At 34.7% G+C, this 27119-nt stretch overlaps 1 protein-coding gene across 4 annotated transcripts; it reads right to left on the bottom strand.

Moving 5' to 3' along the window:
* LOC113752953 lies at window positions 1-25887 on the bottom strand. 4 transcript variants are annotated; one of them, XM_027297012.1, is made up of 4 exons: window positions 5429-5658; window positions 5203-5249; window positions 1365-1518; window positions 1-257 (listed from the first exon to the last, which is right to left on the bottom strand). In XM_027297012.1, the coding sequence occupies exons 1-4, from the start codon at window positions 5631-5633 to the stop codon at window positions 211-213; spliced, it is 453 nt and encodes a 150-aa protein (XP_027152813.1). In that variant the 5' UTR covers window positions 5634-5658; the 3' UTR covers window positions 1-210. The 4 variants fall into 4 exon arrangements, 2 of the variants coding, with proteins under 2 accessions (XP_027152813.1, XP_027152814.1); XM_027297013.1 differs by lacking the exon at window positions 1-257 and adding an exon at window positions 638-723; XR_003464936.1 differs by lacking the exons at window positions 1-257; window positions 5429-5658 and adding an exon at window positions 25645-25887 and having other exon boundaries at window positions 745-1454.
* Window positions 25888-27119: the final 1232 nt, after the last annotated feature.

Genomic DNA, 27119 nt, shown 5'->3' on the forward strand with positions numbered 1-27119 from the left:
TCCTACATCCAGGGTTATTGACAATGAAGCTATTCATAATATTATTAGGCATATCTGAGTATTCTCTTTAACTTAATATGTTGTTCTTTATTACAAGCAGATAGGACTAAAATCACTTGTGAAGCATGATATAGTCCTTCACAACTCCAGACCCTTTTCATCACTATCTTCTATCCTCCATCTCCACTATTTTCCTTTCAGTCTTGTGTGTCAACAGACTTGCTCTTTAAATTGCTTGGTATCATCCGTCTGGGATTCTATAGCCAAATAAGGTGATCGGAAGATTACATGAAATATAGAGATCTTGACCGCATTAATAGATCTTTATCCCTGATTACATGCCTGAGTTTCTCCATTTACAATTATACTGGTCATACATGTCTTTAAATGAGAAGTTAAAAAAAAAATCGGTACATAGCACAATCATATTTTGTTTGCTTTTCAAGTTAACAATATGTCCTCTAGTCTTGGTGCATTTTGTTACTTATTTTGTAAACATGATTTCTGTAATTTTGATAGCATAGATAACTAATATTGAATGGTTCCAAGATATTTGGCTCCACTATCTACCTTAATGGGGAAATTAAGACACCATAACACCTACAAGTTTTTATTGTAAGTACCAAATTACAATCTCTTTCTGATTCTCTCATCACTTCTGTGAAAAAGAAAAAAATGATAGATTGTTCTGCTCCAGTTCTCAGACCATACAATAATATGGGCCTGTTGAAAGAAAAAATAGACAATAGAAATAACACAAATTCTTGTACGACTTTTTTAGAGTACACTCTGTTCATTCATTCATTAATTTTTGGGAGGGAAGTTCCATTTCATCTTTTCTCTACCTGCTAATAATTTTAATTGCACAAGTTTCCTTTAGCAATTCTTTGTTACTTGCAATCCACCAAATCTTGCCTTGAACTTTACTCTTGTACTAAGAAGCCAAAACCTTCACAGATACGTACCTCTCACATAAACTATTTGTAGCAAACTGGGTACACAGAAAATTTTTGCTAAAGGCTCAGTTGGGGGGAGAGGGTTGGTGTTTAAGCATATGGGCAGTATTAGAGCCTTTTACGAAGTCAAACAAGGCTAAAGAAGTATGTCTCAGGGATGCAGCTATCATAAGGTACTTTCTTTACTCTTCTCCTTCTATTTACTTCTCATTTCCTATTTTTATAGTCACATATTGTTTTAATAAACTTCTTATTATTTTTTCATGCATACAAGTCATATTACCTGTTCTTACAGACAAATCCGCACCCTCTTCATTTTCTTTGTAGATTGCAGGTAGTTATACATGTTAATTTGCATTATCTGTATGAGCATGTGTATAAACTAAAATACCAGACTTAAACTGTTACCAGGTTCTCCAAAGTCATCGGCCGCATCTTTCCTCTCCAAACTATTGCCAAGTTCCTCCTCTGTACTTACAGATATTCTCCTCTTCTTAGCTGACATATTCACATCCAAACTTTCAGAACCTTCAGCATTTAGAATATTCACAGATCTGACATACTGCAAAGCATATTTAATCGTACAACTGGTCAACAGCTCACAGAACATAAACGCGACTTGAATTAACTTATTTAGTTTACATACACAACAAGGTATGTAAGAAAAATGTACTGCAATTGCAGGTAACAAGACACCAAGCTGATTTCCACACTTTACACCCTCTAGATGCAAGCAGATTTCCCATTGAGATAGTTCAGCTATATGAAATTGGATGAATCAATCAGATCATCTATAAAAAAAAAAAGAAAAAGAAAAAAGAAAAGAAAAGAAAAGATGGTGAAGAAATATCATGCATGCTGATTCTGCACAACTTCAGTAGCATAAGTATATAAAAGACATAGGCTATTGTCTTCAAGAATTACATTTCATTAAATTGCAATTTCTCTGCTAATAATCATATCAAACAATTATGTCAGAATTGCTCCCAAACTTGAGTATTCTGCCCCTAGACCATCTGTTGTACAATCAATTTCTGATTATCCTTGTGCTAGTTGTCTCTCTTTTAACCAAGATTTCATAAACTAACATAGCTATCAAGATAGAACCTGGTTAGCAAAAAAATTGTAGAAAGAATCATTCTTCTAAGATCAAAAGTGCTAAAAGTCAATCAAATTTTGTAAAAAATTAATGAAAAGAAAAAGTAAAGAATGACGACAGATCACCACCAACTAGCCAGACTCACTTCATTTCTCCACCAGTTTCCATGAGAAAACAGTTTACATAGAATAGCCAGCAAGAAAGTTTCCATGAGACTCACTTCAGAGGGACTCTCATCTTTAAAAGTCAATAGTTCGATTCGTCACAGATATTTCTGTTCTCATGGAATTCTTCAGGTTTCAATCACCAATCAGGATATAAAAGTCTTCTATACTTGCAACTGATGGAAGTAGAAGAATACAGATAGTTGTTGTATCCTAGAGCTCTATTTAGTGCACAACTTCAGCAACTCACTATTCCAACAATATAGAGCATGATTCAAGCTTAAGACCCATGCCCAGATGACAAAGCACTTCCCCAGCTTTTGAAATCCATTAGAAGTACACTAACATAGCTTCTGACTTACACAGGCTGCTGATAAGTAAAAATGTCCTGAACTCTTTTAACTGATAGTCTTAAAAGCAGCAAACTCATTGATACAAAATTTGAACAGAAGCTTTTAACACTGAATGTTATTTGACAGTGGGGAAGATAGGTTGAACTCTAACTTTCTCATTGGTGTATATTCAAGGAAAGGAAAAGAAACTACCACATGCAATGGAAGATGAGAGTAAAAAGTCAGGAAGAAAGCCACATATGACACAAAGGTTTAGCACATCACTTCCAAGACAAAGATGCATAAAAAATTCACCAATGAATAACTTAAATAACTCCTTCATGGATGGCCTAACAAAATTGGGTCTGTGGGTGTGTGTACAATAGTACATGCAATATGTACCGGGCTTCAGCTCAGCCCTGGGGACCAGAATATCTTATGACAGGAAATTGAGGTGACGAATCCCAACATTTCAATTAAAAGCCCTTCCATCAAAGTCAATGAATAAGCCTATGGTCTCAAACAACAGCTGAAGTGTCATCCACTGTCAGTTTACCCAATACCCATAACACATAAAATACCCATAAGCTGCTAAAGCACCACAAATTTTAAGTCTACTGAAATATGTAGAATTCAAACTTCTAATAAATAACTCGAGATCCTAAAAAGATTACCCATTCTTCAAAGTGGGTAAATTGGATCTTCAGCCAAGTTCCCAAGAATATTTAAATTTACTCTTCCCTTAAACAATATTGATGGCATGCATAAAAAAGAATAGAACGCATAATGTGTCAATATATCAACATCAGTTTGAAGCCCTAAGAAAACATTCAGCACACACAGCTTTTATAAAAACTCCATGAAGTCAAAAGAATAAAATGTTGCAAGCACCAGATGCACTCCTCCCCATTCTCCAAGTTGGTTCATTACTTGTCTTCCTTTTGCAACAAGAGAGGTCCAACAAATAAAAATGATACACGCTTTGGAGAGGACTTCAAATACAACTGAAACTCATTCATTTCTTTCACATAGTGATAAGCCTCAGCAACACTTGGCTTTTGGTGTAAATATATCCAAAAACAATTCCAAACAAGTTGTCTGCCCCAAGATTTTAAGCTAACTCTAAATTGTCCACTTATTATTTGGGCCCTAGAAGAGTGCAACATCTCATGCCTATACAGTCCCTTTAGGTATGAATAAAAAACAATTATCCAAAGCTGCTGCAATGAAGAATGGCTTTTTAATGTTAAAAGCAAAACTGAAGCTTATATATCTATTTGTTGAGAACTCAAAATAGATGATTGGCAATCAGCTATATATTTCATGCATATAATATCTGATGTCTCAAATGCCTAACAAAATTAGACTAATGGTCTTCTCCTTCCAGAAATATGATCACTTAAGACCATGTCATTCTTTAGAGAAATATAACCATGCACTTATTAAATTGCTTTTATGTTTAAAAACTTTTTCTTACGGCAGAAAATATTGCATATCTTCTATCTATTGTTTCTGATTTATTTTCAAAGAAAACAATGCAAAGGTTCCATATTAGTAAGGTGAATTTGTGCTTCACCTGTATGAGTTATGTGCTCAAGCTTAAGATAAGGTTAATATGTATCACTAAGAAACTTCAAATTCAAGGAAATTGGTAACTCATATATATATATATATATATATATATATATATATATATACTGGAAAGCTGAGTGATAAAGAATTTAAGCAGTGTTGCATTTTGGATGTCGAATCATGTCATTTACTCAAGAAGGCACAGCAGACTTAAGCAGTCACTCGATTGAACCAAGTGACAAATGACAGTGTAAGCAAAACAAGTTGAATAAGACTTGTAAACAAGGACTAAACCGTACTAATCTGTGACCTAAAAATGCACCGGCTACAAATAAATGGATGAAGTGGAAGATCATAAACAAAAAAATTGGAAGCTAGCTACTAGACTCAGAAGTTAATAACCTATTGGCAGGATAATTGACATCTTATCCTTCTGTTTGTCTGCAAACAGAAATCTTAATCAAGTTTAGAACCAAAAAATGATAAACATTTTTCCTAGACTAAGTTCAACAGATGGAAACAGTGTTGCGTGCATAATTTTGCCATTATTCTCACAAATGAAGACCATTAGCATTACACTTCATTTCCAAAAATTTATCACGTTAAAACAGTAAACAACTTTAGTTTGTTTGTTTTTCCTCCCTCAATACCTAATGCATTTGAACAACACAACATGCCTGTGCCTACCTTTTGCATGGCTCACCCAGTTCTCCAAACTTCATCAGTTTTATCAATTAGTCGCCATCCCATTCGCCGTTTACTTATGCTTAATCATTCAAACATCTCTTTCTTTAGAAACCAATTCTGTAACATTGCTACTTTTCATCTTAAACCAAAACAATTACAGCAGCGAACACATTATACCAGTAATTCAAGTCCGCTACAGTCTTATTCACTTACAAATACCCCAAGTTCCCAAACCTGCCCAGAATTTAAGAATCCCATAAAACCAAGTTCACCAAACTAATTTAACCGTCCTGATTCTCAAGTCAGCATGAATTTTCTTTATATCTAAAATTTCCTTATTTTGACATTATTCCAGAGAATTGACAAGAGACAAAACCAGCAGAATTCATTACCTTTTCAAGAATTGACATGGCTTCTTTTGTTGCACTCTTCTCCCTCTCTACATAACAAAGGAAGCATTTTTATCAATCACCACACTGCCCAGGCTATCCCAAAGAATCAAATTGAAAATTTTCAAAAATCCAGATGCAAATTACATAAATAAATGCCAATAAAGTACAAAAATAACAAAAAAGAGCATAACCTTCTGGACAGAAGAGATGGGATGAGAGGCCTTACTGATGGGGCAGGTGATGAGGAATCTGGAGTGGGAATGACTGAGGAGAGAAGGGGCGTTGTCGTCAAAACAAGGAATGGTGATCACAGCAGTGTGCTGCTCCCAGGGCTTCAGCTCCTCCTTGGTTTTCAGTTCCACTTTCATTGCTTCTTCTTCCAATTCTTTTGCTTTTTCTTCTGTTTTTGCTATCAGAAGTTTTTCAGCCATGCTTTTCTGAGTCTATCGGTGTTCATTCCCGGTATTCTTGAGTTAATGGATTGTAATTTGTAATGCCAAGGAGATTTATATTTATATTCCGCCCCCTCTTTTGTATGGCAAATGAGGTATTATACCCTAGTTCTTCCACTTACTTCACTAATAAAATGTGATTTATACTAAATGATTTAGACTCTCTTTAATAACCCAATTCAGCACTTAAATTTAATGAGTTCAGATCTGAACATCTTGAGACACAAATTAATTAAGTAACATTAAATTTTCTAGACAAAACTTACTCTCAAATATAAGTGATAAATTATTCATTTACTCTAAAATACACTCAAATATATTGGATTTAGCGTGCGTTTGATAAAATTGAAATTTGAAATTTGAATCCGAAATTTGAAATTTGAATCTATTAAATTATTGATTTGTTAAGTACTAATGTGATACATTTAAATGTATATCACATTAAGTGATAAGTGAATAACTTATCACTTATTTTTTAGAGTAAGTTTTGCCTAGAAAATTCAGTATCATTTTATTTTTTGAAGCAAGTTTTGCCTAGAAAATTTAGCATTATTTTATTAATTCGGATGTACTATTTTTGGTTATCAAATACGTCTGAACATGTTAATATCTAAATCCATTAACTTTAAGCGTTGAATTGGATTATCAAATAGGGCCTAATAACAATTCAACCACTTAACTTAATGGAATTGGGACTTCAGGCTTCAGTTTTCAAATTTTAATTTTATCAAACACATCCTTCTTTTATCTAAATTCTACCAAATCGAATTTTCTGCAAATTACCACCCTCGCAATTCACAAAGTCATTTTAACAATTCAATCTATTAACTGATGTCAGTCCGTTTGGACCGTTGTGTGATATCAAAGGTGAAAAAAAATCACGTGTGCACAAAAATAAAACAAAAAAAGTGTAGATTTTTCTTTTGGAAAAAGGGAGAATTGTAGTTTTAATCTCTAATTTTTAGCATATGTGCTAAATTAGTCTCTAATGTTTCCACCAAAATAAATTTGGTTGTCAAAGTTTTTGGTAGTAGGTACATTCAACAATGATGAAAACTCAATAATGACTAGTGGTCAAAATTTAATTACTGTTATTAAACAATTTTTGACTTTGTACTTTTGAACCCTAATGTTTGAAATTTTAATCATTTTAGTCGCTTAAGTTTTCAATAGTGATATTGAGGATATTAGGATAAAATAAGATAAGAATTACACCGCAATTGTCTTAAATGGGTACTAGCAATTCTAATTAAACTTTTTTATTTTTTTACTTCATTTATTCATGCCACTAATGTCTCATATACTTCTTCCCTTTGGAATAATTGGTCTCAAATTTGGTATTATATATGTAATTATTGTTTTACACTATTAGTAATTAACTGATAATTAACCCATAATGAGTAAAAGCACTTCATATTAGTATCTATGATTGCTAGTTTTTATAACAATTCCTAACTATAACAATTTAGGCCTATATGCACAAACCATGCAAGAACTGGCATGAAAGATAATAAATTTTATATTAATACTAGAATTTTCCTTTTTTATTTTATATATTATGTATATATTGTCATTTGATTGTAACGTATTCAAAAAATAATAATAAAACTCTTTAAGTTCAACGATGTTATTATCTCGATATAAAGTGTTTTTATGAAATTTATAGGGATTTAGGATGACATTTGTGAGATCTTTAATTCAATTCACACCTTTTTTTTTTTTTAAACTCCTAACAATAACTAGAAACTTAAGAGACCATATTGATTGAAACTTCAAAATTAGGGACTAAAAATGTAAAGTTAAAATCAGAAAATTTAGAGACCATATTTGTTTTGCTAATACATTAGAGACCAGTTTGATCTACAAGTCAAACATTGAGAATCAAATTTGTGTTTCTCCCTTTGGAAAATTTTGAGAAGTAGTAATGGAAAGATTTAAATTCTTAAAGACATATAAGTTTTGGCAAATTCACATATTCCTAATATCTAATAAAACACATGTCATAACCGAAATTACCAAATTAACCTATCCAACCAAGCAAGCCCCCACTCTAACCATCTGATCCCCAACTTCCCTTTCTTACCCATTTTGAGAGGGAAATGAATTAGCATCAAAATCTGTGGCAATCCTTCTAGGACTATTACTAGAGCCGAGTCAGTTTGAACTCGGCTCCAAGAAAAAGTCTAATGAGCCTGACCTTTCATTGAGTTGGGTTAAAATTGGATCTAAATATTAGTCCCGAATTAAATGTGAGCAGAGTTTGGATCTTATTAGGGTCAAACCCGATATAGGTTTGACCCTTTAATATGCATATATATATAATATATATATTTATATTTTGATATATATATATATAAGGAATATTAAATATACAAAAGTATGTCAAAAGATTTAGAAGGACAAATCTCAGTATGAGCAAATTGAGGACCTTTGAAGATGTATTGACTATTGATCGTGTTTTATTATTATTTTCTATGTACATTGAATTAATTGGATATATTATTGTTGAAAAATTTTTGGTTTTATATACTTTTTAATGAATTGTTACTGGATCTTATATAGTTTTAATGTTGTGGTTCTGCAGATATCAAATTAGTTTAAAACTTAATAATTATAGTAATTATATTAAGGAAGTTAAGGAGTTATAAGTGAGCTTGAATTAAGTCAAAATTAAATTTATAATCTGAATATTTTGTAAGTCAAGTATGAGTTTCATGTTTATCACTTCAAATCTCATAATTCGAAACCCAAAAATGGTACTAACTATATGAGCCAAATCTGAGTTTGTTAAACCTCACTTCACTTCAGATGGCCCAATGACAAGCCTAAATCCTTCCCCTTTTTGATTTAAATGAAATTAAATTTAAACCTATAGTTTAGTACTCATATTCTTTTGTACCCAAACAACCTTTTGACCTTTGAAAAAAATTACCCAAAATACTACAAGTTATCTTCACCTTGATTAGAATTATGTCAAGTAATCATGAGAGTCAAGTCACATAATCGATTTTGTTGTCTAGGTTCTATTTTTCTTTTTTGGTTTTTGTTATTCTAACTGCAAAAAAAGGTTCCTAATCGCAATACTACTATGATTGATCATGGAAGTATATTGTTTGGATTGCATTTTCTGGAAGGGTATATTGTAACACTTTTTTAGATGTGATTTATATGAAGTAAAAAGATCATTGAAAAATGTATCAAGGAAATATTCTCAAAAAACATGAGATTTTTTGCCAGAGAATGGCAATCCAAAAAAGCCAGTATATTGGCATTCTAGTGCAAATTGACTTCTTTTCTACAAATATATTATTTTTTATAACTTAAACTATCCCAAAAAAAGATCTCTAATCAAAATATCGACTTGTTATGTTCAAACTTGTAACATATATGCTTCTAACAAAACAACAAAAAAAATGAAAATGTTCAATCTTTAAAAGTAGGGTAAAATACAAAAAATCCCTTGTGGTTAAGCTAACCTACGGAAAAGTCCATTATGATTTCGAATCATACATTTCGACCTCTCATAGTTTGAAATAATTTGAAACAGCAACGGAAATTGTCAAAACCAGCTGAGGCAGACGAAATTACATAATTACCCTAATATATATATAAGCAATAAAAGACCTTTTAACAACCATCCTATTAAGTAAACTTACCGAAAACCCTGTGATTAAGCCAATCTATGGAAAAAGCCCCTCATGGTTACATGTAGTTTTTATTTATTTATTTATTTTGTGCATAGGAATAAGATAAGCTGTATTTGGAAGTTTTATTTATTTATTTTATGTATAGAAATAGGGTGAGTTTTATTTAAGAATTTTTATTTATTTTATATATAGAAATAAAGGTGAGTTGTATTGGGAGTTTTGGGTTGTTTTTGAAAATTTTATGAGTTCTAAGGTATTTAATAGGTATGTCAACTAAAATTTTGAATTAAAAAAATTATTTTTCAAGTCAAGGAATCTCAAACTCGAACTCATTAATTTAAATGACTTTTGCCGATTTTCACATTAATTCAAAATCACGAGATATTGTATTGTATGATTTGAAACCATAAGGGCTTTTTTTGTAGGTTTGATTAATCACAGGGGACTTTTTTGTATTATAACTCTAAGAGTATAATAGGTATATCAATTAAAAATTGGCTTGTTTCTAGCACAAATACTCGCAAAGAAACGCGTGTATTTCAAACCCGTTAATTCAACGATTTCCATCGGTTTTTAAAATAATTTCAAACCATGAGGTACCGGAGTATATGTTTAAAAACTATAGGGGGTTTTTCTATATGTTTACTTGATCTCAAGGGGCATTTCTATATTTTACCCAATAGTTAATGGCGTAATTCAATTAACCCAAATTTGGATGGTTCTCCAGCCAGCCTGCGCCACTGCCAGTTCTAACTTCTAACGGGTCTTTGAACCTGATATCCAATCCTTTTCCACATAGGAAATCATAATCCTAATCCTTACTTAGTTTGGTAATAGTCCTTTCTCCTCTTAGGAATTGGAGCAATTTCTCCTACGTCTATATATAAATACACGTTACGATTCTTCCAACTTCCTCACAGAAACTCCTTCCATCTTTTTCACTGATAAACAACCCTCATCGTTTTCACTGATAAACAACCCTCCAACACCCCTCCCCACAACCATGGTTTTTCAGCTTCCTACAACTGTTTCCAGCCACCACAACCCTGTTTTGCAGCCGAACGAATGTTCATCTACTTTGTTCCAAACTATCGCAGCTCTTGCCTCCGTTGTTTGGGCTCTGGTTTCCGACTTTGAAAATCCTCAATGGTACAAGCCATTCGTGAGATCCTGTAGAATCATAGATGGCCAGGCAAACCAAGTTGGATGCTTACACCGTGTGGATGTCGCGTCAGGACTTCCAGCCTCCTATAACATCGAGCGGCTCGAGATTCTTGATCATGATCAGCGCATCTTCAGGTTCAGCATTGTCAGCAGCGACCACCGGTTGTTGAACTATCGCTCGATCATGAGCCTACACCCCAATGGCGGCAATGAGACGGTGGTTGTGGAGACTTACGTGATTGATGCGGCCGAGGCCAACACGAAAGAAGAGACGTGTGCCTTTGTGGATACAATCGTGAAACTGAATTTGCAGACCTTGTCCAGAGTTGCTGAGGATTTGACGGGCAAAGCACAACAGCAGGTTTGAAAATCTCAATTTCTTTCACTGGTTTATCTGATTATTAGCTAAGTAATTAGGCTAGTAGTAGCTAGGAAGAGAATCAGAAATTTCAAAAAACAATGAAAAAACCAAAAGACAAAAAAATTTTAAAATTTAAGAAAAAAAGATTTTGGTTTCCTCCTTTTTTTTTTCTTTTTTATTTGCTAAAAAAACATTGAAAAAATCAAAAAATCCAAAAAAGCAAAAAAGATTTGGCTTCTTCTTTTTCGTTTAATTTTCTTTGGTAGGAAAAGAATTCTCAAAAAAAAATTGAAAAATCAAAAAAGTGAAAAAAGATTTTCGTCTCTTTTTTTTTCTTTTTTATTTGCAAGCAAAGAACAAAACATATTGAAAAAAACAAAAAAGACAAAAAAAATCCAAAAATCCAAAAAAGCACAAAAATATTTTGGTTTCTTTTTTTTGTTTACTTGTTTTAGTAGGAAAAGAATTTTTTTAAAAAAAGAAAACATTGAAAAATGATTATGGTTTCCTTTTTACTTCTTTATTTGCAAGTAAAGACCGAAAATTGAAAAAAAAAATCCAAAAAACTAAAGGATTTTGGTTTCTTTATTCCTTTACTTTTTTATTAGTAGGGAAAGAATTTTTTTTAAAAAAAAAATGAAAATTTTAAAAAATGAAAAAAGGCATTGAATGTCTTTTTTTCCCCCAAAAATAGAAAATTCGCTTAGCTCTGCCTAACACGTATCTATCAATTGTGCATGAGGTGTCATTGTTTTCAAAAGAAAAAAAGGGTAATGCATAATTTTAAGTCTGCCACTCTAATGTCTCATAAATACTCTACACGATCAATAATTAAATTTCTGTCCTTTTGTTAATTAAACAGCACTTGACTCTTTTTTGCCCTATTTAGCCTGCCTATAAACGCTATCTTCTTAACTTTTTAACTGTTTGTGTACATTTTAATAGCTACTGATGATCAGTTGAGTTCTTATTAGTATGTCTAAGTGAGTTCCCTATAAATGTGCCTAAATAGCAGAGGTGAAAATGATGGGTACTTCCACTTTCAGGCATCAAAGTTAGCTATAATTGGGAATCTGTCTAAAGCTACTTCACACACCTTTGCACGCATAACAACTAGCCCTGTAATTGTGTGATAATGCGACGGTGTAGCTTTTGATGTGAATGAAATACTAATTGGCCTCTTTCCATTTCTACCTTGGCTTAGAAACTGAAAGAAGTATGAGTTAAAACTTGAAGTCTGCGCCTAGTGATTGGAGTTGACATCTTAATATACTTAATAAGTTGGTGAGGCGATAAAGCAATCAGGGGCAGGTTAGTGCCATGTATCTGTTGTGGTTCCCTGTTCGGTTGTTACAGAGTAAGCCAAGTCGGGAGTCTCGCTATACCAAATAATAAGTGAGGGTGCAGTTGTGGTTCCCATGTCAAACATCTCCTGAGTGAGCCAGTTGGATTCTCAGGAGACCTAAAAATGAATAAGTGCAAAAAGAGCACAAAATAGCACCAAAAAAAAGGTGCTTCTGAAAAAAATTGGGATTGCAATTGCCACAAGAGGGACAGCTTTGCAGTCGAAAAACAAAATCTATTAACAAGCTGCAGCCAAGTCCTTGCACTCACACAGCGAGGGACAATGGGGGGAACTCCACCGCAACTATAGTGCAGGCCAACCACTGTCATTACCATTGTTAAGATGAGTCTTTTGGACGTTTTTAACCCAACTCCTGTGAGCGCGCCATCTTTCTTTAATATAATTGTCATATGGGCCAATTAGTGTTGAATTCATATCAAATTGTTATGCTTGAACAAATTCCCTTTACTAGGCTAGATGACATTTCATCCCTCACACATGCTGAAGACTGGGAATTAACCAATTATTGCTATTTGATACAGCCTGCTCTACATGTTTTTGAGTGGGACACTACAAAAAAAGTGTCCTTTTATGACATTCAAAAGCGTCATTAGAGACTCATGTCATGACATTTAGGCTATAATGACGCTCTACTGGAAGCGTCGTTCATTCTAGCGTCACAATAGGTTTATGACAATTTTAAGCGTCACAATTTATTGTTATTATGACATTATTAAATGTCATTATCTATGCCTATTATGACACTTTCAAATGACAAGAAATGTAGGGGTATAGTTACCGTTAATTTCAATTATATATATTAGAAGTGATATTCATAAGTGTCATATATTGGAGCTATGATGATGTTTTTTTGTGTAAGGACAATAACATATCATGACGCTTTTTTAGTATAAGTAGATAGAAATATTATGACACTTTTGAAGTGTAACTAGATTAGGATTTTATGATATTGTCCACTTATCAGTACAACATCCAAATTAAAGTGTTCCAACTTCCTGCTGCACATCATCTGATAGCAGAAACCACATTTCATCCTACTGCACAAGCATCTCAGATCCTAAATTTTGAAGGATTGCAACGTAACTAGTAGAATAATATAAAATAAGCAACACAATCATCCAAACTTGAACAAAAGTATATCATCCAAACCATCCACACCAAAAGTGTCTATAAATTATATACTAATTTAGATGGTTTTAAATTAGTCATGTGTACATATAAAGGAAGCATAGGACATCAACTCAACTACAAAGCAAGGATAATGCCTTCAAAAAAACTGCCACTTGACCCAATGTTGCTTTAGTTTTCTTCAATACTCTCCTACAAGTGTCGTAAACCAAACAAGACAAATTGCAATTCACATAGGTCTTATTTTACAGTTTTAACATCAGAAAACAAATAATAACTATATTAGACAAATGGTAAAGGTATGACAAAAAAAGTACTAGATTTATTGGCCAAGCAATAGCCACTCCAATTGCATCTCCAATCTTTCAGAAATTATGGTATGGCCACATCAACTCCTTATTACTCTCCATTGGCACATTCACATGAACTTCACACCAATGTGACCCCAAAAGTGTGTCACCAACTTTAGCGTAGGATCCAAACTTCTAACCACTCCAACAGCCAAAATTTTGTTTGGATCAATCATGCTCCTTATTGTAACTTTATCCCTAACCTTGAAAATACCAATTTTACAAAGTTTGTGAAAATCACACATAAGAGAGCAACTTCTAAACAGAAATTCATTACATGATACTATAAACCAGCCCAAATTTCAGTGGTTTAGCATTTCATTCCAATAATTGAAAAAGTAAAATCTAAACAATAAATTGTTGCCAAAAATGTCTAGCATTCAAGTAATAAGATTGGAATATAGCTACAGCATTTCAAGTTAAATTTGAACAACAACAAAAACATATTAAGTACTAGTTCCAATTAATGAACCTAAACAATAGTTATGGACTCAATTTATTATAACTAATCATAGGTCTTAGTACTTACCTAACATAAAATGCAGCTAATGAAGTTGGTCAAACCTTTTTCTTCTTCTCCTTGTATCCTCTTTAAGCAGTAGATCCTCTATTGAACTTGATTATGTGTTGTCCAAATATAGGCCCTGTTTGGAATTGAGTTTTTTACCCAAGTTTTTTAGCTACTAGGTTTTTAACAACTTTTGCTACAGGAACCCCAAAAAACTTTTCTTTTTTTTAACAACTTTTGCTACAGGAACCCCAAAAAACTTTTCAAAATTTTTTACCTACACACTCCCAAAAATCTAATGCACAAAAAATTTCCCAAAAACTTTTCTTCTTTTTCCTCTCTCACTCAACCCACCACGCCAGCCACCAATAACTATCACCACCTCTCCCGGCTCCGGTCACCTATTCCGGCGCCGGTCACCTCAAAATTTTTTTTTTGTCCCTCACCCTCACCCTCACCCCCTCTCCTACCCTCTTCCCCTCTCCCTCCCACTCCTGCTAGGTGCGATCTGGTCACGCGTAGGGCTGTCAACGGTCCGGGTCTGGACCCAGACCCGGACGGGACCCGCCAACATTTTTCGGGTACGGGTAGGTATATAGAACCGAGACCCGGACCCGAACCCAGACCTGGACCCATTTTATCTAACAGAAAAGCGGGTCGGATACGGAATATACCATTCCGACCCGTATTAGACCCAAACCCGTTTTAATTAATTAATAATTAAAAAATTTACCAATAAATCACCAAAAGGCATACACCGTGTATTTCATTCCCCAATTTTTTGAACCCTAATACCCCCGCCGCCGCACATCTCCCTCTCATTCTCTTTTCTCTTTTGCTGTGCCTCACCCTCCGCCAGTCCGCCGTGGAACAGGAGAAGCCAAATCCATCTCCGACGCCTGACGCTGACGATTGCAGCTCCAAAGAAGCCCAGCTCTTCAAGGCTTCTAGTAGTTTCTGTTTTGCTCTACTTGTGGCTTCAACTGTGACCAGGAAAATGGGGAGAAAGTTGTCAATGCTTTTCGAGGGAGTTTTGTTTCTCGCGGGGGCTTTGCTCAATGGTTTTGCTCGGAAGGTTTGGATGCTGATTGTCGGTCGTATTCTCCTTGGTTTTGGTATTGGATTTGCCAATCAAGTAAAAATATAGTTCAGCTTCTCTTTTTTACCCGGGAACAAAATCATCCTTTCTTTTGCTTCGTTTTGTCAGTGTGTGTGAGTTTCGGAGTTCCGGCGTTTGGTGTGCAAAAGTTGTGGAATTCTTTGCTTTCTTTGGGTTCGGATAAAGAGATTTGCATGTTTTGATGGTCCCCTTGGTTTGTTTTGTTTTGATGTGGTATGAGTTGTTTATACGGAACAAAGAACTATATTTTTTAAAAAAAATTTCCTTTTTCTAAAATATAGCATCTTCTAATTTTGTAGGCTTGTTTGGCTTTCTCAATATTTTTTTTTTCAGTTTTTGGTTTGTTCCTTTTATGGTCAGTATAGAGGTTTTGAACCAAAAATTGACTTGCGAACTTACAAGTTGTTGGTCAAAAAGCTGTGTCCCAGATCTGATTCGGAGTTTGTTGCACAGATCATGCTGATGATGTAGCAAAGTTCCATTCCGATGATGTAGCAAAACCAGGATTTTTGACGGGCCTTATCCGGGTAGGCCCGACCCGGACTCGGGACTCGACGGGTGCGGTTCCGGGAGAAAGATTAAGAGACCCATCGGGTATTTGGGTCGGGTCCGGAATTTAATACAGTATGATGGGTCCGAGTCCGAATTTATCAATTCTGCCCGGACCCGGCCCGTTGACAGGCCTAGTCGCTCGACCAGATCGCAGCTAAGGGAGGGGGAGGGTGGCGGATGGGAAGAGGAGAGGGGGAGAGGGGGAGAGAAAAAGCTAAAAAAAATAATGGTCCATGACCGGCCTTCCTCTGGCGTCGGAGTGCGAATGGGAGGGGAGAGGAGAGGAAAGGGGTGGTGGTAGAGGGAGAGGGAGGGTTGGCGGGCAGAGGGGGGTGGCGGCGGAGTTCCAAGACTAGGGATGGTGGGCAGAGAGGGTGGCGGGGGGAGAGAGAGGGGTGGCGGGCAGAGTGGAGAGGAAAGGGATGGTGGAAAAGTTTGGGGGTGGCGGGGGAGAGGGAGGAAAGGGTTGACGGGGGAGGGAGAGGAGGGGGAGAGAGGAGAAAAGCAAAAAAAAAAAGAAAAGAAGAAGAGGTGGTGCTGGCGGAGGTGGTGGAGGTGGAGGCAGAGGTAACGGGAAGGGGAGGGGAAGGGGAAGGAAGAAGAAGAAGAGAGGAAAAAGAAAAAGGAAAGAAAGAAAAAGAAAAAAGAAAGTAAAAAAAGAAAAGGAAAAAAAAGTTTTTCACCTTACAAAAATTTCTACAAAATTTTTTCAAAAACTTCTACAGTGCACTACAGTAAAGTTTTAGACAAACTCCTAAAAAACTCAAGTTCCAAACAGGCCCATAGTCACCTAAGCTAAAAGGATAAAGAGGAAAAAAAAGATAGTCTAAAAAAAAAGCAGTGCTTGATAGTCATAAAAGAACGGTGCATCTTTGTCCCAAAGATATAAGAATGATTGAAGTTTACTTACATCAGAAAATGAGATATACCATGAATGAGGGCAAACTAAGATTTGGTTTGACAGTTGTATTACTAAACTATATTGAATCTCTAAACCATTTTAGTAGAGCCACACATTCTAAATTTGATGAGTTTATTTGCTACACCATGCCATATTAGTTCTGCCACAAAATGGAGTTGGTCGAAAGTAAAGACATATTAGTGATGTAACATTTAAAACCTAAAGTATAGTAAGAACCAAAACAGGTGCTAGTTCCTAGTTTTTGAAGAGTTAAATTCAAAAAATTTCAATTTCTACTTCAATATGTCCATCTTCAACAACTATATGTATCAATTCAGTTCCAAATCTTCTCACAATAGTACATATAATCATACAATATCACCCTCCTGTAAGTATGTTACTGCACATTATTAGTCTCTTGATGACTCTCTATCTTCCTAACAAAACACCAAAATCCAATAACAAGGAAGAACAAATAAACCAAATTCCAAGAGCCATCAAATAAACAATGAACAAAGCTGAAAATAAGATGCTTAAACTAGACTAATAAAGCTTAAACTCTATTTGGTTTCTTATCACAATCCGAATCCAAATCCAAGAACTTGATAATTACCAACCACTCAAGTATTGCCCAATATTGCCTTGTTTAGGAGCACATAATTTAAGCATCTTCAAGTTCAACCAGCAGCATTAAAACTAGTTAAACAACTATTCAAACCAAGCAGCTATATTTCGAAAGTTTCTTTTTGGCAAAACAGCAAACACATAGCAGACATCATTAGACTTCACGTTTTTGGCTAGAAAAGTATAACACTAAATGCTTGAAATCAGTCCAAACTCATGACAAATAGAATAACCCACTTAATATCAGAATTTCTAACCTAATTTTGCAAGAAAAACTCAACAGAAAATTGAATCAAGGGACGGAAAAAATTAGGCACGAAAAGCAAATAACTTTCAAAAATCAAATGCAGACTAACCATTTGTCTGCCAACACAATCTTGCCTTCCTCTACCCTTAAATGGCATAATTATCACTAGCTTCAAATGCCCTAATTCCTCTTCGCAATCAAACCACGGATCCGAGAGTTACTTAGAGAGATAAAGAACGGTGCAATGAGACAAGGTGCGAGAGCATGAGAATGGATGTTGTGTATGATGATGCATGATTGGTTCTCTGGCTCGATTGGGATGATTGGTTCTATTCGGAGAAAAATTGGGAGAGGAAAGAGTAGAGCTTGAGGGGTAGGTTCTAGAGAGAGGCTTACAAATTTTCCTGAAAAAAAAAGGCGCCTTAGTGGAGCGCCATTTTGTTTCAGCATTTTCTGTTTTTTTTTTCAATCCATTTCTATCATTACGACATTGTTTTGGTGTCTCCTTTTCCTTTTTAATGACCATTCCTATTGCATGTCATATTAAGATTGTATTATGACATTTTGCTAAAAGTGTCATAATAAGTATGTCACTAAAGACTATTTTTGTAGTAGTGGGAGTACTCGTCAACTTTCCTTGCATTCAATGGCATAGGGAGTATTCATTGTCCAAGGTGACTTGTTTATGATCGTGAAGAGATGGCTTATCATGCTTGGCACTAGAGACATGAAGTTTTTTAACTCCACCTGTGTTGACACAATACATCACACAGCCGGTCCCAAGTAGGCATGGCCATGGTTCCATTTGGAACGGGAACTGGACCGGAACCGGATCAGAACCGGAACCAGAATCGTGGCAGAACCGTGGATAAAGGTTCCGGTTTTGGTTCTCTAAAAAATAGAACCAGAACCAGAACCGCCGGTTCCAGAACCGTTAAAAATAATTAAAAATAATTAATATAAGTAGTGAGATAATTCAAAAAAAATAGTTGTGTTTAATAGGTTTTAAGAAAGTTTAAATTTTATGGACTTTCTATATATTTTACTAATTATTTAATTATTTCTATTCGTCTAATATCTATCATTATAATTTGTAAGTATTAAATTATTACTTACAAATTTTTTTTTTGCTTATTTGCTATCAAAAAATGGCAAGTTTTGATAGTAGTAGCTCATCTTCAAATTAATCAAGCAAGCAAAAAAATATTTTTTACAATAATATTTCTTCAAATGAAATCTTCAACATTGATGATTGTCCAACTCAAGAAAGTCAACACATAACAACCATTTGATAGTGTAATGTATTTTTTAATTTGACAATGTAATGCACTTTTTATAAAATTTGTATTGTCTATTTATTACTTCTTACTTTGTAGAATAATGATAAAATTAAAATATGATCTTTATTTTGTATTTATTTTTGTACATTCTATTTGAAAATTTAAATATATTGTTATATTCGTATTAAAATTGGTAAAGATAAAGAATTAAATAAAATTGTAAGGTACCATACGGAACCAGAACCAGAACTATAAGGAACCGAAATCAGAACTATGCGGTTCTGGTTCTACCTCTTTGAAGAACCAGAACCGTCGGTTCTAAAACTGTGGCCATGCCTAGTCCCAAGTCCGAATGAAAGAGGAGGGATTTTTTTTTATGTTTTAGAAGGCAGCTCTTAGCATACGTTCTCAAAATCCTTATGTGCAGATTATCTATCAAAAGTTGGTGAATGCGAGCTTTTTTGTTTCATTCTTCTTGGTAGTGCTGAATTTCTGGTCTTCATTTCATAGTTGATCTGGATTTTAGCATCTATCCCGGGCAATGATCCAATCACATTTCTTTCGTTCTTTTACTTTGCTTTGTTTTACAACCGCACTTTACTTTTTCAGAGTTTGTATACTTGTTCACATAAATCTGTTGTGTGTTAGAGCTGCCAATGAACTGGTTTACTGTGAGTAATCAACATGCACTAGTACATTTGGCATTGGAAATTGACAGGAGCTTTTAAGCTGGTTCTCTTCTGTTCATTGAGTCACCTGAATTGTGTTGTAATATGTTCTTAAGCTCACTTGCTGTTGCAAAGGTAATGAACTTTGTTTTATCTCATGCTGATCTTTCATACATGTGTAGTTTATATCGGCAAAATATGATACGGAAAAAAGGTTACGCTACTGATACTTCAGACACAAGTTGTACTATTTGGTGTGGCCGAAGTCTGACTGCATAGTGGCTTTCATATCTTGAATTTCTTTCCAAAATTCGTGTGCTATAGGTAGATTTGCAGCACCATTTTAGTCAGAATAGATGTTTAGAGCGAAGTGATGCTAATTACTTTCTAATTTTGCAATTCTTGGCAGGGATAATTCTATGGGATCAGTCTAATGCAATTTTGTGTTGTTACAGTTTAATTAAATGAACAAGCTTTTATAGAACTCGTGGGCTCACATATGGATTTGAAGTGCTGTGTAGATTAGAAACTCTGTGAGTGGAAAGTATGTCTTTCAGGCAATGTGATTGATTGGAAACTCTGTTGGTGATAGCCTGCAGACGTGGTTACAACTGCATGTTAGGTGAAAATCTCCATATAGTTCTTTGCTTTTCAATCAAGAGTTCAAATTTTCCTCAATTATGATGATTTTATGTGGTCAAAGATGATAATGCAAACAGGGTATGTGAACTATTGTATACTAGGCCGAATTCAAAGAGAAGAATGTGATTCAGGAAAAGAAAATATTGTCAATCAGGTCTTAATGCTCATTGGTCTCAAGTACTGAAAAATGTTCACAGATATATATATATATAGGCTCAAGCTTCTGGGCCATTCCTTGACCAGTACATAAACTGATTATTGTATACTGGCATTTTTATAGAGCTTTAAGAAATTTTCATAATTAACTTGACAATTTACTAATTTGACATAGCCAAATTGCAGATTGAAGGGGGCAAGATTTTGTTGTTCAAATCATCAACTTGATCTACTAGCTAATAGCTTATTTTCAAACCTGCACTGAGAGTTTTCGTTCAGTCCAAAACTGAGCCCCTTTTTAGTACTAGTACACACAAATGATGGCCATTTTCCTGCTCCAATAGTCCCAAAAAAGTTCATATGCCAATGTCACAAATCTCATGCATAAAATGTAGGCTTTAAAAGAACTATTTGACCAAATAAACTATTCAAATACTCAGAACACCTGTAACAAACATGGGAATCATTACTCTAACAAAATGTTTAGTCCAATGACTACTATAAATAAAACCAAACATTACAAGATTTTCCAATGACTACTTCTTTATTAACTTCTTGGAAGAAGAACAGTGAAGCCAACGGATACTCCAAAGAGGAGGATGAACAGGCTAGTGAAGTTGACCACCAATGCTTCTTGCCCCCTTCTTAAGCCCGTGAAGATGAATTTCTCAATTAAGCCGGTCACATCACTCAATATTGCCATGAAAAATATAACTATGCCAAGCAGGACATGCCATGGTGCAAAATTTGCTCTAGTTGTGGAGTCTCTAGCTCAGAACCAAAAGGTAAAGAAGCCAAACAGCCACTGAGAAAAAAACTTCTGAATCTTCCATTAGATTCTGGCTCTAGTTGTTTTAATAAACTTGTTCTTATTTTTTCATGCATACAAGTCGTATTACCTGTTCTTACAGACAAATCCCCACCCTCTTCATTTTTTTTGTAGATTTGCAGGTCGTCATACATGTTAATTTATCTGTACGAGCATGTGTACAAAATAAAATACCAGACTTAAACTATTACCAGTTCTCCAAAGTCATCGGCCACATCTTTCCTCTCCAAACTGTTGCCAAGTTCCTCCTCTGTACTTACAGATATTCTCCTCTTCTTAGCTGACATATTCTCATCCAAACTTTCAGAACCTTTAGCATTTAGAATACTCAAAGATCTGACATACTGCAAATCATATTTAATCGTACAACTGGTCAACATCTCACAGAATATAAACGCAACTTGAATTAACTTATTTAGTTTTACATACACAACAAGTTATGTAAGAAAATGTACTGCAATTACAGGTAACAAGACACCAAGCTGATTTACACTTTACACCTTTTAGATGCAAGCACCTTTTAGATGCAAGCAGGCTTCCCATTGAGATAGTTCAGATATATGAAATTGGATGAATCAATCAGATCATCTATAAAAAAAAGAAAAAGAAAAAAGAAAAGATGGTGAAGAAATATCATGCATGCTGATTCTGCACAAGTTCAGTAGCATAAGTATATAAAAGCCATAGGCTATTATCTTCAAGAATTACATTTCATTAAACTGCAATTTCTCTACTAATAATCATATCAAACAATTATGTCAGAATTGCTCCCAAACTCGAGTATTCTGCCCCTGGACCATCTGTTGTACAATAAATTTCTGATTATCCTTGTGCTAATTGTCACTCTTTTAACCAAGATTTCATAAATTAATACAGCTATCAAGATAGAACCGGGTTAGCAAAAAAGTTGTAGAAAGAAGCATTGTTCTAAGATCAGAAGTGCTAAAAGTCAATCAAATTTTGAAAAAAAATTAATGAAAAGAAAAAGTAAAGAATGACGATAGATCACCACCAGCTAGCCAGACTCACTTCATTTCTCCACCATTTTCCAAGAGAAAACAGTTTACATAGAATAGCCAGTAAGAAAAGATTATCTATATTTGACACATAATTCTATTATCTCCATAGGAGGATTCAGAGGGATTCTCATCTTTAAAAGTCAATAGTTCGATTTGGTAGCAGATATTTCTGTTCTCATGGAATTCTTCAGGTTTCAATCAGCAATCAGGATATAAAAGTCTTCTATAGCTGCAACTGATGGAAGTAGAAGAATACAGATAGTTATTGATGCATATGAAAATAACATGAGATTTGGAGAATCTGCAAGGTTGTCCACTGTAGGAGTGATGTATCAGATCTCTATGTTGGCAGTTTGAAAAGGAGAACTGGTACAAAATAGTATCCCCATGGACGCAACGGTTTCTAAATTTCTTCTTCCCTACTTCTGTTCTAATTTTCTGCACCGATTGTATCCTAGAGCCCTATTTAGTGCACAAATTCAGCAACTCAATATTCCAACAACATAGAGCATGCTTCAAGCTTAAGACCCATGCCCAGATAACAAAACACTTCCCCAGCTTTTGAAATCCATTAGAAGTACACTAAAATAGCTTCTGACTTACACAAGCTGCTGATCAATAAAAATGTCCTGAACTCTTTTAACTAATAGTCCTCAAAGCAGCAAACTCATTCACACAAAATTTGAACACAAGCTTTTAACACTGAATGTTATTTGACAGTGGGGAAGACAGGTTGAACTCTTACTTTCACATTGGTGTATATTCAAGGACGGGAAAAGAAACTACCACATGCAATGGAAGATGAGAGTAAAATGTCAGGAAGAAAGCCACATATGACACAAAGGTTTAGGACATCACTTCCAAGACAAAGATGCATAAAAAATTCACCAGTGAATAACTTAAATAACTCCTTCATGGATGGCCTAACAAACCTGGGTCTGTGGGGTGTGTGTACAATAGTACATGCAATAACTGGGCTTCAGCTCAGCCCTGGGGACCAGAATATCTTATGACAGGAAATTGAGGTGATGAATCCCAACATTCCAATTAAAAGCGCTTCCAACAAAGTCAACGAATAAGCCTATGGTCTCAAACAATGGCCGAAGTGTCCTCCACTGTCAGTTTACCCAATACCCATAAGCTACTAAAGGACCATAAATTTTAAGTCTACTGAAATATGTAGAATTTAAATTTTTAATAAATAATCGAGATCCCAAAAAGATTACCCATTCTTCAAAGTGGGTAAATTGGATCTTCAGCCAAGTTCCCAAGAATATTAAAATTTACTCTTCCCTTAAACTCTTCATTGGTTGCATCAGTCGTGAATATTGATGGCATTCATAAAAAACGAATGGAACGCATAATGTATCAATATATCAACATCAGTTTGAAGCCCTAAGAAAACATTCAGCACACACAGCTTTTATAAAAACTCCGTGAAGTCAAAAGAATAGAATCTTGCAAGCACCAGATGCACACCTCCCCATTCTCCAAGTTGGTTTATCATTTGTCTTCCCTTTGCAACGAGAGAGGTCCAAGAAATAAAAACGATACAGGCTTTGGAGAGGACTTCAAATATAACTGAAACTCATTCATTTCTTTCACATAGTGATAAGCCTCAGCAACGCTTGGCCTCTGGTGTAAATATATCCAAAAACAATTCCAAACAAGTTGTCTGCCACAAGATTTTAAGCTAACTCTAAATTGTCCACTTATTATTTGGGCCCTAGAAGAGTGCAACATCTCATGCCTACACAAGTCCCTTTAGGTATGAATAAAAGACAATTATCCAAAGCTGCTGCAACGAAGAATGCCTTTTTAATGTTAAAAGCAAAACTGAAGCTTATATATCTATTTCTTGAGAACTCAAAATAGATGATTGGCAATCAGCTATATATTTCGTGCATATAATATCTGATGTCTCAAATGCCAAACAAAATTTGACTAACAGTCTTCTCCTTCCAGAAATATGATCACTTAAGACCATGTCATTCTTTAGAGAAATATAACAATACACTTATTAAATTGCTTTTATATTTAAAAAATTTTTCTTACGGCAGAAAATATTGCATATCTTCTATCTGTTGTTTATGATTTATTTTCAAAGAAAACAATGCAAAGGTTCCGTATTAGTAAGGTGAATTTGTGCTTAACCTGTATCAGTTATGTGCTCAAGCCTAAGCTAAGGTTACTATGTATCCATAAGCCTCTTCAAATTCAAGGAAATTGGTAAGTCATATATATATATATATATACTGGAAAGCTGTGAGTGATTAACCAGTGCTGCATTTTGGATGTCAGATCATGTCATTTACTCAAGAAGGCACAGCAGACTTAAGCAGAGTCACTTGATTGAACCAAGTGACAAATGACAGTGTGTAAGCAAAACATGTTGAATAAGACTTGTAAACAAGGACTAAACCATACTAATCTGTGACCCAAAAATGCACAGGCTACAAATAAATGGATGAAGTGGAAGATCATTGGAAAAATTTATTGGAAAAAAAATTTGAAGCCAGCTACTAGACTCAGATGTTAATAACCTATCGGCAGGATAATTGACATCTTATCCTTCTGTTTGTCTGCAAACTGAAATCTTAATCAAGTTTAGAACCCAAAAATCATCAACGTTTTTCCTAGACTAAGTTCAACAGATGGAAATAGTGTTGCATGCATAATTTTGCCATTATTCTCACAAATGAAGACCATTAGCATTACACTTCATTTCCAAAAAGTTATCACGTTTAAAACGGTAAACAACTTTAGCTAGTTTGTTTTTCCCCCATCAACACCTGTTGCATTTGAACAACACAACATGCCTGTGCCTACCTTCTGCATAGCTCACCCAGTTCTCCAAACTTCATCAGTTTTATCAATTTGTTGCCATCCCATTTGCTGTTTACTTATGCTTAATCATTCAAACATCTATTCCATAAAATTGCTACTCTTCATCTTAAACCAAAACAATTACAGCTGCAAACACATTACATCGGTAATTCAAGCCCGCTACAGTCTTGTTCACTTACAAAAACCCCAAGTTCCCAACCTTGCCCGGAATTTAAGAATCCCATAAAACCAAGTTCACTAAACCAATTTAACTGTCCTGATTCTGAAGTCAGCATGAATTTTCTTTATGTCTAAAATTTCCTTATTGTGACATTATTCCAAAGAACTGACGAGACAAAACCAGCAGAATTCATTACCTTTTCAAAAATTGACATGGCTTCTTTTGTTGCACTCATCTCCCTCTCTACATAACAAAGGAAGCATTTTTATCAATCACCACACTGCCCGGACTATCCCAAACAATCAAATTGAAAATTTTCAAAAAACCCAGAAGCAAATTACATAAATAAATGCCAATAAAGTACAAAAATAACAAAAAAACATAACTTTCTGGACAGAAGAGATGGGATGAGAGGCCTTACTGATGGGGCAGGTGATGAGGAATCCGGAGTGGGAATGACTGAGGAGAGAAGAAGAGGCGTTGTAGTCAAAACGAGGAATGGTGATCACAACAGAGCGCTGCTCCCAGGGCTTCAGCTCCTCCTTGGTTTTCAGTTCCGATTCTTTTGCTTTTTCTTCTGTTTTTGCTGTCACAAATTTTTCAGCCACTCTTTTTTGAGTCTATCGGTGTTTCATTCCCAGTATTATTGAGTTAATGGATTGCAATCTGTATGGCAAAGGATATTTATATGGATGTTGCTGCAGTATGTTTAGGAATCAGAGAAGAGGTGTGGAAAGTTGCTGCGGTATGATTGTGACCACAAATGATAGGGGAAGTGTGGATGATGGACACCTGTAAAGGGTTTCTTTACCTGCAACCTGGAGGGCTGTTGGGTGTTGGGGGATTACAACTGCAAATGTAAAATGTGGAGTGCCTAAATTAGGCAACTTCCAAAGTGAGGGGGTCGTACGCTGAAGTAAGGGCAGGGAAAAAAGGCGCGAAGCTTGGCGGATAAGCTAAACACAGTATGTATAGTAGTAAGGAAGAAGCGCGAAATCGGACGAAAGCATTGAAAAGTGGGGTTCTTTTAATAAACACCGATGTGTTTATTTTGTATGCTTTCCGATAAATGAAGTACCCAATTTAAGAAAATTGGGTACTCCTGACTCTATGATGGACGAAAGCCATAAAGAGCTGGTCGTTTATAAGACAACGGGTTTAACTATACTTTTTTTTTCGATAAATACATTTCTATTTAAGGCACCTTGCTACTCTGTTCGTGTAATGGTCCAAAAGACATAAAGAGCTGGTCTTTTATTCAACAACGGGATTATTTTCATTTTATCTGATAAAACATTGTGTCTTTAAGGCACCTTGGGTATTATGTTGTTGTAAGAGAGGAAAGCCATAAAGAGTTGAAACTTTTAAATTGAAACACACGTTTGAATATATGAATGGACCTCTACGGAAAATGGGTTTAATCTTTACTTATAATGGGGGAAAGCCATATAGAACTGGTTTTATTATCGAAAAATGCATTTCAATATAATGTTGTCAGATAAATAAATATTTATTTAAGGAAAATGGGTACTCGTTCTTATACTTTTTTTCGATAAATACTTTTATACATTTCTATTTATTAGTAAGAATTACTATTTATGTATAAAAACTTACTATTATTTGAACTAAATTTACTCTTTTAAAAGTAAGTTTGGGATATAAAGTAGTAATCTACTTATTTAAAAATTAAGTTTAATATTTATTCCAATTTACCTTTTGAGATATAAAAGTTACTAATCTATTAGGCTTAACTTACTATTTTAGATAGGAAACTTATTACTTCCATAATTTTAGGTGTTATTCTATTTAGATGAATAGGTCCAACAATAAATCAAATGATCGCTAAAAGTGCAACAACATGTTATATTAGGTAAAAACTATTTCGCTACCATAACT

Source organism: Coffea eugenioides, chromosome 11, assembly GCF_003713205.1.
Source record: "Coffea eugenioides isolate CCC68of chromosome 11, Ceug_1.0, whole genome shotgun sequence".
NCBI classification, from domain to species: domain Eukaryota; kingdom Viridiplantae; phylum Streptophyta; class Magnoliopsida; order Gentianales; family Rubiaceae; genus Coffea; species Coffea eugenioides.